Consider the following 17,738-nt stretch of genomic DNA (forward strand, 5'->3'; position numbering starts at 1 on the left):
GAGTCATCTCAGAGGGTTTAACTAGCAACAGAGGAAACCGTCTCCCATCATCCTGCTCCAAAGCCTCTATTTCTCAGCAGCACTGAGAAAACATGAAGGCAGTTTTTCAGTCTACTGGTGACAGTAAATTGGCTCAGCCACATGCCATAACATAGCAGCTGATTCTGAATAACATACCTACTGTATGTTGTCAGTGTTAAATCGATCACCAAAAAGTAAACATGCCAGGTTTAGGAGGATTTTTGCTGCACCACTGTAGTGGGTTACACTCTTTACACTCTTCTTTGTTTCTAATTATCTGGCAGATGTCGAGTTATCATGTCGCGCTCTAACAAGTCATTGCTCAGGCATAAAAACCGTGTTTGTGGATATGTTACAAATGTCCACAAACACCATCAGAGCCACCGGCGCTCAAGAGCTGAGATCATCCGAGATGGACTTGTGCCCCAAAGCCTTCAGCTATCTCCCTTACTTTTCATGTCATCCAGATCGGCGCTGGCCAACATCTGGGCCTCAGCCTCGTCGGTGGGCACCTGCTGGTAGACGGCCGTCTCCAGGGCGGTCATGCTGCCGATGCAGATGCGCTCCCGCAGGTCATAGTTGCTCCGCTGGGCGCCCGCCAGACGATGGTGCACTGGCTTTCTACGGAACCAGCCGCGGGTCGTGGTTGAACTTGAGGGATCTGATTCTGGGGGAACACTGACAAAAAGCAAAGATAAGTAATGTTTCAAGATGATCCAATGTTGCCGTAATACACATCACATGATCATCAGGAATACAATATGTTGAAATCTAAATGTGACAGTTGTTGAAATGCTAAATATTTCATTTTAAATATGATCCAAACTAAATTAAAATGTTGCTGTGGAATGAAATGCTCAATCGTGCCTCTTGGTTGCATTGGTGTCTCTTCGCCAGCAGAGGGCTTCACAACACAGCAGCAGGCCAGGATGCTCTCTCCAGCCCTCTGAGTCATCCTCGGCTGCCTTCACTCAAACACAGCAGCACAATCGTGCGTGGCACAGGCATGGTGGTGTTTCTGTGCTTTTAATCAATCAGGCCATCGCGGGGACAGATACCTGAATCACCATGGAGCCCCTGACCCCCTGGCAGCAAAAGCCATACATAATTTTATAATTATGAAATATTCAGTTGGATCTGTTATAGAATCATGAAAGCCTTAAGGGCTGTGTATATATCTTCAATCCCACTTTGGTATCTGTATTCCTCTCTTATATAATGGTTGATAAAACTCTTCTGTCCTAGAGGCTAACAGTAACACAAACTGTTAAAAACAGTCCACAGTAGACATTATTCTTGTGTGAGTTTAACCAGTCTAGGGTAAACCCATCCTCAAGGCATATTAAACTGCAGGTAACCATAGCAACATACTTCAGTGTAACATATGTTTTATTCTACATTACCAGAAAACACTCCCTGGTGAAATGGACTAATACTGAAGTAATAAAAGGACAAACTGACTACAAACTACCTACTACTCAATATTTTTTACATAAACCCACCACAGTGGAATAAAAGACTGTGTGGTGTGAAAGGAGTGACAGAGAAGCATCAGAGAAGCTGATTGTTGTTGTATGACCCACAACTTTACTTCATTATCTTCATCTTGTTCTAATCAACCTAGTTTCCAGCCGCTGCAGGCAGCTGTTTGCAGCGAAAAGCTCTGCTAAACACTTCGCACACTGCCTGCTCAGCACCGAACAGCAGACAAAGTCAGCAACTAGAGCATTTAGCTGATAAAGAGACAGGAGTTGGTGGAGACCAAAAAAGACCTAATAGGAGACTTCATCAGGTGGAACAGGAATCCCAGTCCAAATGAATACTAAGGCCGGGGTCAGCGCCCATGTTAACAGATTAGATTAGAACGGGTTAGAAGAACCTGACATGTAGTAGCCTACCTGCAGCAAGCTGATTCCTCTCCATCCACCTCCTCGTTCCTTTCAAGAACAGCAATTCCCCCATTATGAGCCTCCGCCTTTATCAGAGAGGGTGTGGCTTTCCTCGACAATGGATGATCTTCGTCTTCCGTGTGGAAGGTAGTGAGTGGAAGGGGTTCCTCCAAGTCCTCTTGGCTCCCCAAACTAAACTGAGAGGAAGAGGAGGATCAGTGAAAGGGGAGGAATATATATACAATACAGTTGGAAGTCTTGACCGCCTCAGTAGCAGGGAAGAGCCTTCACCTTCACACTGTAGAGGAGCCATGGTTCCTCAGTCTTATTTTACCTGTGGTTGGACATCAAGTAGCTCTGTGGGCGTGGCAGCCACCCCCTGTCCGTCTGTCTCCGACTCAGCCTCCTCCTCGTCTACCTCGTGGATGGTGGGTGTAACATCGGAGGGGGGCAGAGAAGTCTTTTTTTTCCTCCGTTTCTTTTTGCGCCTTCTGTCTGTGCTGTGCACCCTCTTGCGTAAACGTTGGGGCAGGGGCAGGTGGGTGGATAAGGGGTGGTGCGTATGGTGAAATGTGTGTCTGTGATCTGCGTTAAACAGAATTAAGAACAAAGTACATCATGATGTCTACTGACTGATAGATAGTGTCGTACAATGTGTCAGGCTCTGTCCTGTATCTCAGGTTCTCGCTGCATAAAGTATGAGGGAAGTACATCAGTGATATTTCTGGGAACAGATGGCACTCTATTGTTCTGTTGTGCTTTTGATGTGAAGCTAAACTGACGCCGCTAATGGTAAGTCACAAGCTCTCCTCAGCTCTCAGAGGAGATGCTCCCTCTCTCCCCCTAAATCCATTTTAAACACTTGTGAAGCACAAAACAAACAAAAGATTTAGATTTTGATTAACATGTAACTACGGACAAACGTGCTGTTTTATAAGCATCAGCAATGGAAAGCAGAAAGCAGCTCTATGTGCCGTTCATCTGCTAGTCTCTGTAACAGCGATGGCCTGCTACTATGATAGACATGGTCAGGATCACATTTTGAACATATATTTATAACCATATCAATACATTTATATTTGGGTGGATCATAATATTACAAAATAATACACACAAAACACACAAAAACAGCAAAGTCAGTGGGATTCAGTAATGTCTTATACTAACTGCTTTTCTTTCTGATAATAATGTGGATACATACTTTGTACCGGATACAAAACCGTTTGTAAGTGACACTTGTACTGTAATTGTGGGCATAATTCTGTACTTTTGCACTGCACACGGTAGCTTTGCTTACATTCAAAGTCTTTCTCGGTGTAGTGTCGGCCCATCCTTTCTCCACTGGTGGAAGCAGAGTCACTGATAATGTCTCCGAAGCGCTCTACAGACAGCGCTTTCTCCCAGTTCTCCTCCTCCTCCTCTCCTTCCTCCTGTTCCTCCACTGATCCTTCCTCATCTTCCTCCTCCACCTTCACCTGGACAAATGGGGGAGCGAAAGAGAAAGCTTACAAGAGGTAAGAGAATGTATATTGAGAGAGCATCTTGGGGAGGATAAAAAAAAAGTATAATGAGCTGAGCTGTGAAAGACTTTATAGTTTAGGACGTGTCACATTCACTGTGATGAATGAGGGCACCTGTCCATGCAGAAAGCAGTAACCATCACTGTGAAGATGGAACTTGATGATTACATGGATTGTGCCACTCTGATTACTGTATTGTATGTATTAGCCACGTGGGTAATGCAATCACAGGTTCTTTTAAAGACACACAGCTTGGCTCTGACATCAGAAATAACTGCAAGACAGGGAGCACATTCATACTGGATGGAAGTATAATCATAATATAGGATGAACATACAGTTGGACAAATAAATGTGGAGGACATGTGTCACTTCTACAATACAGTACTGTGCAAAAGTTTTAGGCAGGTGTGAAGAAATGCTGTGAAGTTTTTTTTGTATAGTTTTTTTTTAAGTTTATTTTTAGTAAGTGAGTAAACAGAAGAATAATCTAAATCAAATCAAAATGTGCTGTGACCACCCTTTGCCTTCAAAACGGCATCAATTCTTCAGGTACACTTGCACACAGTCAGGGGTTTTGTAGGCTCATAATCAGGTGTATGATTAACCAATTACACCAAACATGATCATCAATTTCAACATACGTGTGTCACTTTGCATTTTGTAAATCGATAAAAATAAACAATTACATTTTATATTTTTGAAAGCATTCTTACTTTACAGCATTTCTTCACAGCTGCCTCAGACATTTGCACAGTACTGCACATCTATATTATTGTGAAGCTGTCACACACACACACACACACACACTGCATGCAAGAAGTTAAGATAGTGGAAGCCAAAAGATCTGCCGCCACCACCAGCGTTTGCCCCAATTTAAGCCTCAGCCCACCACAGTTGGCCCCAGACCCTGTTTTTGCTCTGCACTTAACACAGGAGAAACCTAAACATGTATCTTAAAATAACCGTGCTTCAGTACAATAGGCACATTGGGTCTGTACATCCTCCACTTCGTGTATGGAGGACATCAAATCAATACCACGAAGTGCTAAGCAGAAAAGAACTAATGCACTGGATAGCCCCCAGAGACAGCGCAGAGAGCTGAAGGGAGTGTCCTGTCAGCGCCGTTCGGTGCCTTCGATAGGTCAAATCTCGAGGACGGGCCCCTTCCTCTGCCTCAGATTGGTGCTGGCGCGGTAAGCTCTCTGGCTACTGCTCTGTGGTCTCAGATTTCTCTGTGCCAAGGCTCCATTACTTCCTAATTACCAGTGGGATGAAGGGACAGGATGCGTTTACTGATCTGAGCTACCTATCTACACAAGGCACAGGCAGACGAAGCCGAATACAAAAGAGAATTTTAAATTGAGTGAGCTGTAAAATTGTATCATTTAAGGTGCTCTGTATTCCAATAAAACAATTCTAGTTTTCATTTCAACCAATCCTCTAACATCCCCTCCCCTCCTTATCTTTCAGCGTAAGACCCTGAATTTAATAGTCCCACACGTGATGCGAGAGGGAATAATACTCTCAGCAGATGCAGATATTACAGGAAAGGGACTTCTCCTGAACCTGGTTTATATTTGCTCAAGCTCCATAGGTGTGTAAATGACTCAGAAATCTTTCATGTGAGCTTTGAAGTCAGTTGGGGTGAAGGGACGCAGGGGGGGCTCAGGTGGTGGAGGCACTACGTGAACAGGATCTGGATGGCAGACAATGGAGTACAGTGATTATGAATACAGTACATTTCATATCAACAGTAGGCACCAATTGCAGTCAGATATATTTCAGTGAGAACACTCACAGTAAAATAATATGTATTCCTTTAGTGAAGGTATTGTACGAACGGACGGCTGTAATTACAGTGTTTGAATGGATACACTGAATCTCAGCATTATTCCAGACAGACACAGATGGAACAGTCATTCTGGCGGATGAGGAATTCTGGTGTGGGACATAACATTGCCTCCGGTGTGGTGTATTTCAGAGTGAACTGGAATATACACACACCAAATCACTTGAACGGTTAGATCAGGAGAAAGATATAGGAGACTTTCAACAAAGTCTTTTCCTACTTACATCCAAAAACACACCTATTACCGTAACACTACTCTGCTACCTTCCCATTGGTTGATGGTCAAGTAGGGATTTTACATAATGGGAAAGGTTATCTAGTTGCTCCAAAGCTACATTTGATTGGGTAAATGCACCGTTTCACCACCTTAAACAGATCAAAGCTATTCAAACTAATGGTGTTGGGTTATTTTATGTAGCTGTTAATAGTGTCTGTCAGCAAAGAGAACCAGTATAAAACACGTGGTTGTTTGTTGGTCTAACTAAAGTTTAGGCTTCTTTTTTTCAGTCACATCCAGGTTTAAAACTGTTCACTACTTTAAGCTAGTGTATCCAATTTCTATGTATTTTTTTAATACATATTAAAACAAGATCACTACTTATTTTCTGCAGTATCAACTCTTTCCATATCAGATGTTTGTAGGTTCCTGCTCCCTTTGTCTTTTATGTTAAACATAACGCCATAGGCTATCAATGCAACTCATACAGTGACCGTAAATATAGTAGTTGAAAAATTCATTTTTTCAAGCAACTAAAAACCATCATCTGCAACAATGCTAATAATTGATAATTAAAAATAGTTCTTTACACACAAATCAAAAAAATTCACTAGTCTCATGTTCTCAAATATGACTATTAGCTGGTTTTATTCATCTTTTGTGATGGTAAACTAGATGTCTTTGGGTTTTGGACTATTGGTTGGACAAAACAAGGCATTTTATAATCCAAATAATCAATTTATTAATTGAAGAAAAGCAAAAAGCAGCAGTCAACAGTGTGGATCCTTTGTCATGCTGTATAAAGCCCCTGGAGGACAAAGGATTTATATAGTTCATTTTCAGTCGGCTGTGTTGTCAGCATGGAGATCTCCTGATATTAATATCGTCATAATGAATGCAAGGTAAGAGCTCTCATCTCGTGTCAGCCCCTTCACTGTGAGTGTTTCCATGTGTTACCATCTACTGCACATCAAACACACGCACCGTATTTGCTGCATGAAAATTCAACTACTCTGCGGTTTGGCTGCTTCTAATCAATTATGAGGAGGGAAGGCTTCAATTAACAGGCCGATCTGAGCCTCATCTGAGCCAAGCTACTGTTCACTTAATAACATGCTGTCTAACCTTTTCTCATGAACTGCCCACTTCTACTGCAACATTAATATTTCATTTTTAATGGAATGCTGAGCCAGAGACATGCATTAAAATATTTATAAGCTGCTGACTAATATGGAGGCGGGTGTGTGTGTCCGTGTTATGTGTTTGCCTTGTTTGTCAGGATCAAATGGCCTCACATTATACAATTATTATATTACTTGTGATCAAGAAATCCCTCTGGAGCGGGAACGTTTTATTTCCGTCCAGGACCTTGTGTTCAGAACCAAAGGTGGGTTAGAATCACTGTCATTAGGTTTAATATCAAGGTTAGGGATTGTAATTTAGCTCAAATTCAAAGAAAACCAAAATGTAGATAATTAAAATAATTTGGTTAATGCTAGAGTTAGGGCCTAGTGACATTTTAACGATACTCAATGAAACTCACCAATGGTAGAAACTATTTTTCCCATCGGTTAAGTATTGAACCAGGAAAGCTGAACGCAATGTAACATGTAAGTCATAATGTAACTAATAAACCTGGAGACCATCTGTAATTAATCCCAAACACACCAGAGGTTAGTAAATAAGATTCTGTATAAAAGTTCTGTGCACCAAATATTAGTGATGAAATTTTGGAGAAATGCAAATAATGTGCAAGAAATCCCTAACTACACTTGATACTATGGGCATCTTATGGTGTACATTATATTCTGGAACATTCAGGAACAGAATATGTCCTCGTGTAAAAGTCTCTTTGAGATGAAAAGCAATTTTTCAAGTGAAATTATGCAAAGAGGGCAACACAAAATGTTTGCTATAACAACAAATACAACACAGACTACACTGTCAGACACTTCAAAAGAGCATAAAAACTAAGATACATACAGGCATTAAGTTTTCATAAAAAGAAAAAAAGCCCCCAAGTGCTGAATTCACAGACTATAATAGAGTAATAACTCCTGAAAAAAATGTCAGGCGCTTGTATACACTGTGTACACTTGTATACAAGTGCTTGTATACACTCCAGGCAGCATGTTTTCAAGCTTTTTGTCCAGCTTGGTCCTACAATAACTCTGGGAACCAACATCAGTGGAACAGTGTGTGACTTTGAGATTTAATCAATATTCTTGTAGGAACAATGAATTACATCACTGTAATGTGCTCATAATGACAAACCAGCAGAGAATTATTACCAAACTAAGCAGCTACAGAGGGTTATCAGTCTTGCTGCTTGTACATGACAGCAGTTTTCAGTGAAAAAGGTCTGATAAACCCACTGTGCACTATCTGCTCAGAAAAGTGGGGCATTAAGCAGCTAAAGGGCCGATATTTCCCGAAGGAGTTTGTGGAGACCAAAACTGCAGCAAAATGGAGAATGAATATTGGACATACATTCATTAGGTGGCCAAAGAGGACTATATGTACACTGTTGCCCATAAAGTTGGAATAAAATGTTTTTTTTACCTCTTCTCATGCAATGATTGTGACAATGTGATTTATTCTTGATAAATAAAGTGTATATCTTCTCAACTTCATTGATCAAACTCTTCCAAACATATAACAGTGAAACTTAAACCACAATTAACCGTTGCAAACTGTGTATTCAGGCTTTAACAAAATTGGGGGTATTGAACAAATATTCCAACTTTATGGGCAACAGTGTGTGTGTATATATATATATATATATATATATATATATATATATATATACACACACACACACACACACATATATATATATATATATATATATATATATATATATATATATATATATATATATATATATATATATATATATATATATATATATATATATATATTCCTCTTTAGTTGGACAGCTTGAAAATGATTATTTGTCAATGTTGTGTGAAGCCAAACAATGGTTGAATGCAGGTTTAACATACAGTACACAGTATATGTACACAAGTGAAGGAACCAGTGCATGAATTATGTGGCTTGTCTGAACACATACTGTGATAGCCACTCAGCTGACTCACTCAAGGTAAGAAAGTTATTCATGCCAGGTGACTCGAGATGCAAGCAACTGACATTGGGACAGCCGGACAGGCTGCTGTAATATATTTAACTCAAATGGAGTTGTCTCTGTCTTTATGCTGAGCCACATTTCATTGCTGATGCCTTCAGGCAACAGTATGTTACTCTACATAACAACATGTCACTTATGTTCATTGTTCTGCAGGCAATTACTGTCGATTTTAAAATTTAGTGCCAGGCAAAGAGGATCTTACAGTTGGGTAAATAGGGAGTCAATTTAAAAACGTGAAACACTTTCTTTACTGATAATCTCACTCATTAAAATTCAAGCTGATAAAAATATGCAATCAGTTTGTTTGCCTGTGGAGATTACCCTTCTTTCTGTGGCTTCCTGCTCTTTTTATTTAGCAGTATTTAAAACTGCTTCCCACTCCCCTTCATCCTTCCATCTCGGCCTCTTTGATTGAGGGAGCTGGCACACTTCCCAGAACAAACAAATCACAACTAACATAAATATCAGCATCAGTGTTTTGCTTTTATTTTCACTGCGCAGCTGATGTTAATGAGACATTTTTAAAAATGCTATTACAGTATTTTTTTTTTCTTTAAATGAAAGGTAAACACTAAAACATCTGATTAACAATTATTTGTTACATATTCTATACCTCCAATCTGCCAATATCAAGCAGCAGAAGCAGCAGCAACAAAGAGCAGTCAGATTCAGCCTGAAGCTACAACTGGATGATGATAGCCTCTGATGCTGACTGTGTAAAGCTCACACACACACACACACACACACACACACACACACACAGGAAAACACAAACAAATGAAAAACAGATCTTCGCAACACACTGGGCACACTTAGGTGACACTGCAAATAAATAAAACCCAGACAAATCAGAAAATGAACTTGCCAATTTGACAAATAATACACTGTATAAAAACATGCTGCAAAGACATACATCACAAACAAATACATAAACACTGCATTTCTTGATGCATTACTGCCACCTGTACATTACTGGAATAATATGAATCCATTAGCAGGAATGTGAATTACGTCACAGGCATTTGCGTCATCGTATTGACAAAGACATTGCTCCATAGCACCACTAGTGGTCATTGACCTCCACTGAACTCGTTACAGTCAAAAGCCAACATGCACCGTCTCAAAACATGGACCTGACGACCAAAATCTCAGAGCATCTCTTCAGAAACTCCAGCTGACGTGAGCAGGCATCAGCTGGTGATGTTTCTGTGGCAGCCCAGACCCCGGCTCACACCAGGGTACGAGCGTGTGTGCTTTAACTACAAAGTACACAAGTAATTGGGGGTAAGAAACTGAAGGCTCCACTTATACAGCCATGCATTAACCCTACTATTTCCTTCAAGCCAGTGGCACAATATGCTATGTACTCCGAGGATGACATGGTCTCCCACTGCGCATAATGACACTTCACCTACTGAGCTGGCTGAGCTAATTCTCCCTGAGAACACGGGGTAATCTGTTTCACTTGAATAACAGCTAGAAAGATTCGCTATTCAGGCATTTTCCACAGACCCATGTATGACTCATCAGTGTGTTGAGACGTTGGAGGGAACATTTCAGTCGTGAGGACATTTCAGTGCTCCTTCCATTCCAGATGCTCGCTATATTGTTGTGTGAGGAATTCAATTACTTAAAATCTTTGCAGGGATAAAGACCCAGTCAAACCAACAATTAAAACTGCTACGTTTTCTGGCAGTTTTCATTAAACCTCAAATCAGTGGATTCACCCATGGGAGCGAAGTGAATCTGCAAGAATCTTTGGCATTGAGTTTAATTTTGGTGAAGTCTGACATGCACATTTGCTCTGTTAACTAATAGCAAACCATCTTAACAGTGCTGACCTTGGAGGGAACGTACGGCTGGAGAAAGTCCAGAGTCCAGAGGAAGCAATAGAAACAGATTAAACCATTTAATAAGAAGTGCTAAGAAAATATAATTCACAAACAGGTTTGATGGAGGCTCCAATTACATTAAAATAACATGGAAAGTTATTAACCAGCTCTGAAATATCTCCAGTTTTTTTGATCTACTGGTCAAAATAAAATATTCAAATACACAGATCCATTTGAAACTGAAACAGCAACAGGTCACAGTGAGGTTAGACTCCAGTCACCAAACTATTACCTTCTTTACAAACCATCATATTGAAAAAATCTGTTCTAAGTTTCACAATAACTAACGGCAAAATTCCCAACGGTTAATATTACTATTACTATTACTAGTATTACAATATTATAATTCAAATTATCATTAAAAACCTGTTTGTTTACCGCGTTTGCTAAATGCTGTCCAACATCAACCACAGTTAGCAACAGTCTCCAAGACGCAAGCGGGCAGGCAACAGCAGGCAACATGGGTTTGTTATACAGGAGTGAAAATGTGGTGGAAGGCAGTGACAGTGCCCCAGCAGAGGACCCATCAGTGAACATGTTAACACATGCGGATTGTGTCTGGAAAGTGTCTGGCTGCATCTGCAGCACACATGAAGCAAAACAAGACGGGAGCTTTTCGTTTTGGGACAGGTGTTTCTGTCTGTGTTGCTGTCAGCCTGCAACTTTTTCTCCAAGTTTAAGTAATATGGGTACATTCATATCTACAGATTGACAACACGCCATGCATGGGATTACTAAACCACCATTTGCATAAACATTATTAATGACAGGGGAAGACTGGCCTATTTGTACATTGTGCTGCTCTTGCGAGTCCAATGTAGCGTCCCACTGGTGGGGAGAATATGGTATCCATATAAGGTATGGCTGTGTTACTATTTTAATGTTAATGAAAACAAAAAGTGCTAATTTTCTTTGTGAAATTAGTTGGTTTTGATGTGTGTATCAGTACTTTGTGAACATTTTCCTCACATTTGAACAACACCATGATAATACTGTTAACCCTGATAAATTTGGCTGCTATGATTATGATTATGAAATTTTCATACTGTTTCATCTCTATATCAGGTCACACTCCATGTTTTGTATGTTGTGGCTTTCTGTCTCCTGCTGTTATTTCTAACAGCAGTATAGGATGATTGTAATTGGCAGCTGACATATGTATCTATATTGTGTTCATTTATTGACGGCACATTAGACACACTTAACCAAATTATGGAACAGCTGAGCAGTTTATCTGGGAAAAGTGACTTTCTCATTGTCAATAAAGGTCAAACTAATGTTAGGCAGAGCTTACTTGGGCTCAAACTATCTTCTTTACAGTAGTACAACAATGTCAAAAGTGTCATTTGAAAGAAGTATAACAGGCTCTTCATTTTTTTTGACATTCATGATCCACAAGCTGTTTCAAAAGGCAGTGCTGGCCTGAGGCTTGGAGGAAAAACAGTGACAGCCAAATGCTTCTTTTTGGAATATCAGATCCAGCTGAGAAAACACATCATTTGGGAAGCAGGAAACAATACATCCAACAAATATTTTGTTTTTCAGGATATAGATTTTACCACAGTCACTGGCGTTGCTCACTGGCCTATAATAAACGAGACAGTTTGGCAGCTGATTTGGTGTGAAAATGCGAAATGAGTGTTCGAGATTTTGCAGCTAAGAAATGAGTGAACACAGACTCAAAGAATCTTTTTCTTTCTTCACCTCTCAGTCTCAAGGCTCCTGCCACAATGCCAGCATTAATGTCCCTATTAAAAAGGCCACCTACTGTAGCTATAGAGGTTTCTTATACTGGTTCACTGAGCAAGTCTCAATTGTACAAGCTGCCATAGTAACATCTACTACACACTCATTGTCTACATTTCGATGTCTGTTTCTCCTGCAAAGACAAACCGACCTTCACTTCACTTCAGGCCGCGTTTGCACATCCATTTTTCCATCCTTGAGGTTTGAGGCTTTCCAAAATGCACTTACCCCTCTGCCACTTCCCTTTACTTTTATATGCCACAATGCAAGCCAGCACTACCAACTGAAAAGGACAAATCATATTATATTTATAAGGCAGAACCATATTTGTCTATCTTTTTTCATTCTTCTATTTCTTTTCAAGGAATAGTTTGAGTGAGATGAGACAATTGAAACCATTCTCATGTGTGTCTGTTAGGTATGGAGCAGAATGTGATTAGCTAAGCTTAGGTTAGCGTAAAGACTGCGAACAGGGGAAACAGCTTGGTTCTCTCCATAGTTTAAATATATGTTTACCAGCCCCTCGAAAGCTGACAAATTGTCCCATTGACTATATGCTATTGTACTGCAATGAAATACGGATGCTGTTTGCCAAGAAATAATAACACCACATATTTATTTCAACATTTATCTTTGTTCTCAAAAGCCCAGCGGTTCGATTCCTGGCTTCTCCAGTTCACATGAAACCCAAACTGCTCCCAAAGGTGTGCCTTCAGTGTGTGTGTGTGTGTGTGTGTGTGTGTGTGTGTGTGTGTGTATGCGTGTGAATGATTAGAGTCTGCAGCAGGTTGGGGTCTTGCATGGTAGCCCCTGCCATCAGCGTATGAACGTCTGTGAGAAGGGGTGAATATGAATGTAGTATAAGATTAGAAAAACAGAAAAGTGTAGAAATAAGATGAGACACAGGGCTGTATTCAGAACCTTTCAACCAGGAAGACTGTCTAGGCGTATCACTCATGTTCACTCTCTCTCACTCACTGTCAGCTGTTTCCATTGTTTCCCGTCTCTATGTTAACCTAAGCTAATCACCTCCTGGCTTTAAATCTACAGTTAACACCACAGACATGAGAGTGACATGGTCTCGTAACTCTCCGCAACAAGAACAAGGAGTCTGCCACTGTTCTTAATCATTCAGTTGCTCGGGAGAGCTCTCGAGTCTAATTAGGACAATTCAAATGAAAGTAAAAGCTGTTGGCTCTCTCACAAGGGTATGCCATTCAGAGCGCTGGGTTGGATAGTTAACCTCCCGAGAGGGCTGCTGGCCAAAAGGCAACAGGATCTCCCTTGTGCAGAACTGAAGCTGTGGATTAAACAAAAGACTTTTTAACACTAAAGCACTGAATGCATTTATCCTCAGACTTTTTGCTTAAGTTGTTTCATATCTTCCTCACATAAGGTTGAATTTAAAAAACACCTTAAAAATAGAGAAGTGCACTGAGGAGAGTGCAGATCTACCGGAGGGCAGATAAGAGCAGTGTGGAGTGAGCAATTTATGACAGTATACAGTCAATAAAATAGGTTTTTCAAAAGTTGTGAATCTCTGCTACCACGACAGGTCCTTCAGCATACACGCGTGAACGTGCACAAAAAATATTAGGCTGATCAGCCCAGTGGTCTGAGAGATTAGCTGCAGACAGACGGACACAAACACACACACACACACGATCAAACACACATCCCCTCTAGGCTTATGCCTGACAGAGATAATTATTCTTACCTGCTGTAGGTTGATCAACACATCTATCTCAGGGGCATGACCTCCTGTAGCCATGGGGCCTAGCGTGCAGCCAGTGGGTGAAGAATAGCTCTATGACGAGGGCAGGGGCCTGCAGACAGGATGCCTAATGTGGCTGGAATGAAACTAAGCAGAAAGACTGGGTATGGAGATGCTGTGGGGAAGGATTTGTAGGGGAAAGATGTGACAGGGCAAACAATCCTAGGGGTAAAGGATGACAGGGGGGGTCTGTGCAATTGGGAGAGTGGAATAAGCAGGAGAGGGAAGGAGGGAAAGATGGGATGCAGAGCAGCAGGGTGCAGGAGGGACAGGGATCAGCCTTTCTCTTTCACGGTTGGGGATCCAGGAAGCCTTTGGGGTGGCATAACCTGCAGGAGAGTGGACAGGAGGAACAAAGTTACTCGTCCGATATGAGGAATAAAGACAGTATGGGCAACTGTTGGAGAGTAAGTGCACATACAGTAAGACTGTAAAGAGTCACTGCATGCTAAGAAATATACAGCAACCCACATTCAGTGATGAAAAGGATTAAATAAAGCAAATATTGATATTTCAATTAAAATGCTATGCATAGTTTCAGCAAATTGTTGAATGTAGATCACTGTAAAAAATATGCAAATAGTTAAACAAGCACCTCAATCTATATCACATATCATGGCAAATATATCGCAGCATTTCGTTGCTCCTTCTCACCCACGTGATGGTATTTTTCTTTTTAATTCATCTCTTTTGATCCAAGGGTTGCCTGTGGTGTTTTTATCAGCTGCCATGGCAACTGAGAGGGCACTGACATGCAACAAGAACCCCTGTCTGGACTCAGAGGGAGGGTGTTGTGGTCACACCTGTCGCCCCCACTCTTGTCAGTCTTAATTTGAACACTTTGCATCCTGAACAGAATATTATACTTGCAATAGGATATGTGGCATTTCATCCCGTTCCCCAACAACTATCTACTGTAATACTTCTTCTCTTAGGGTTTAGTTTTAAGCGCTCTATTAAGCTCTCATAGCAGCTGGTTTCCATTCCAAAAACATGCCACTCTCCCCTCCGTCCATCCATCGCCTATAATGGGCTGACTCACAGAGACAGACAACCACTCACACTCAGGCAATTCAGAGTAGCTAATTAACCTGACCTGCACGTCTTTGGACTGTCTTTAGAACCCACCCCCAGAGAACATGGAAGCAGCTAACCAGCAGATTTGAACCTGGAACCTTCTTGCTGTGACGCTGCCCCACTCACCCCAACACGATGTCAATCAAAAAACCTGCCCACTGATGGAGCCCTGTAGCCAGCTCGTGTTCTCTGTTCATTTATATCTTATGAAATATCTTCTTGAGAGCCAACTGTGGAGCTCGTCGGTGGGTGTGGCTTTTGATTTGGGGCGGAAGAGACAAAAATTGCCTGTTGAAAATGATAAGTGTCAGTCCGGTGTTACACCTACCCACACAGTTAGAAAAAAAAAAGTGAATGGTTATGTTTCTGTAAATGGCGACGCATGTTTTCAGCAAATTTGTCAATCAAAATAAAATGTGGATCAGTGTGTCACCTCTAAGCAAAGACAGACCGTAATACAGGCTGGCTTGATTGCCAGCAACACTGTTTCAAATAAAACGTCAATCAAGTTTATCAAATCAGTTGACAATTTATCCTCCTATTTTTCGACTTGCATACATTTAATCACTTCATTATCAATACAAATGCATTTTCATTATTTACTTTTTATTTTTTTATTGATACTCCCATCCTTGTGGCCACTTTCCTTAAAAGATAAATGGCACATTTATGTTGTGAATGATGCATGTTAGCTCTGTTTTCATCATATTGCCTCTGTTTTAATCAGATGCGCTTAAAATGAGTCAAAACATGGTGTGAATGCTCCAGAGCATTCACACCATGTTTTGACGGGAATCGAGTGCTATGGCTTTTCTCATTCATAGCATTCATAGTTTTCATAATATTCAATATGAAATTTTTGCTCGTGGTGCGTTATGAGTCCATGGAGGTGAATGGGGAGAATCGTTGGAATTTCCAATTGCGTTACATCAGTGACGTAATCGCTAGAGCGTGGAGGACCGGAAACGTACACAGCGCATCCCACGAGCCTCGGAGTGACGGGAGCACCGACCGAACGGCTCATTGCCTGCCATGTTAAAATGACAGAGGAGGGAGGGAGAGAGAAAAACTTCTTTTACCTGCTAGCAAGCGCTCATTTCACAAGACAGAGGCCTTCGCTTACATCTACGTGTTCAGAAGACCCTCTTATGTCCACCGGTCTGCACTTTATGGCTGTGACTGGACCGGTTTGAATAAAACCTGCATTTTCAGAGATATCTGAATCTCTGTAATCTCTGACAGAGCTCAGCTGATTGACGAGCTCCAGCTCCCCATAGGAATGAATGGGGAAAAAATTCCAAAATTCACATTTCTTCAGCTTCTTCATACGTTCAGCCACAAACTCCATTCAAACTTTAAAACATTCAACATCTTCTCCTCATTCAGGACATCATTCAACCCACTTCATCCCATTCACCCTTTCACCACATTCACCTTTCAAAAGGAGGAGCAAAAAAATCGTCTGAAAACGTTGTGTTTAGCTCGCTCTCACGCCCACAGGATGTCACTCACACTCACGATTCATACATCAAAACGTTGGAAAACTTGGGCCGGTCGCAACGATGTGACTTGGGACACACAGAAACGCACGCAGCTCGCGCTACGAGCCTCCAAGCGACAGGAGTCGAGACCAACTGCCGCAATAACTGCAATGTTAACTGATTGCACAAACTGAGGAGGGAGGCAGACGCAACCACTTTTGTAACCTGCTCCAGAGCTCTCATCTCACACGTTAGAGACCTCAAACTACACGTACGTGTTCAGCAGACCCTCCTCTGTCCACTGGTCCACACGCCAAAGCTGTGACACTTACGGTGCTCCAGTAAAACCTGCACTTTCAGAGGCATGTCACAGCTGAAATCTTAATGAAAACAGCTGTGTGTGGACCAGCTGGCACGTCACCACGGCAACCAGACAGCTGGAGGAAATCAGCTGTTTTGTGACCTTTGACCCAAAGAGAGACACAGATTTTCAAAGTATAATGCCTCAGATGGCAAATTGGTGCAGTTTGGGGAAAATCAGCTGATCAGTGTGAACTGTCACTCACTCACACACACACACACACACACACACACACACACACACACACACACACACAGACAGAAATCAGCTGATCAGTTAACTGTCACTCACTCACACACAGAGACATGCATACAGACAAACAAACAACTACAAGTGTTGACTCACAGCAAAATGTTCAATTGGAGGACATCAGCTGATTCGTAACTTTTGACCCACAGAGACACACACACACACAATGACAGCCAGCCAGATTTTCAAAATAAAATGCCTCAGATGGTAAATTGGTGCAGTTTGGAGGAAATCAGCTGATCAGTGAACTGTCACACTCACACACACACAAATCAGCTGATCAGTCAACTGTCACTCACTCACACGCAGAGACATGCATACAGACAAACAAACAACTACACGTGTTGACTCACAGCAAGATGCTCAATTGGAGGACATCAACTGATTTGTGACCTTTGACCCACAGAGACAGACACACACACACACACACACACACACACACACACACACACACACACAATGACAGCCAGCCAGATTTTCAAAATAAAATGCCTCAGATGGTACATTAGTGC

The 17,738-nt window shown here is 41.4% G+C and overlaps 1 protein-coding gene across 1 annotated transcript in view; it reads right to left on the reverse strand.

The window, feature by feature from the left end:
* slc4a3 (solute carrier family 4 member 3) overlaps positions 1-3,307 on the reverse strand; it is a 28,877-nt gene extending 25,570 nt beyond the window's left edge. Inside the window, 4 exon segments of the mRNA XM_070838142.1 lie at positions 473-688; positions 1,906-2,107; positions 2,245-2,495; positions 3,208-3,307. Of these exon segments, the coding sequence (XP_070694243.1) occupies positions 473-688; positions 1,906-2,107; positions 2,245-2,495; positions 3,208-3,241 (703 nt within the window). The 5' untranslated portion in view covers positions 3,242-3,307.
* Positions 3,308-17,738: the final 14,431 nt, after the last annotated feature.

Source organism: Pempheris klunzingeri, chromosome 10, assembly GCF_042242105.1.
Source record: "Pempheris klunzingeri isolate RE-2024b chromosome 10, fPemKlu1.hap1, whole genome shotgun sequence".
In the NCBI taxonomy this organism is placed as follows: domain Eukaryota; kingdom Metazoa; phylum Chordata; class Actinopteri; order Acropomatiformes; family Pempheridae; genus Pempheris; species Pempheris klunzingeri.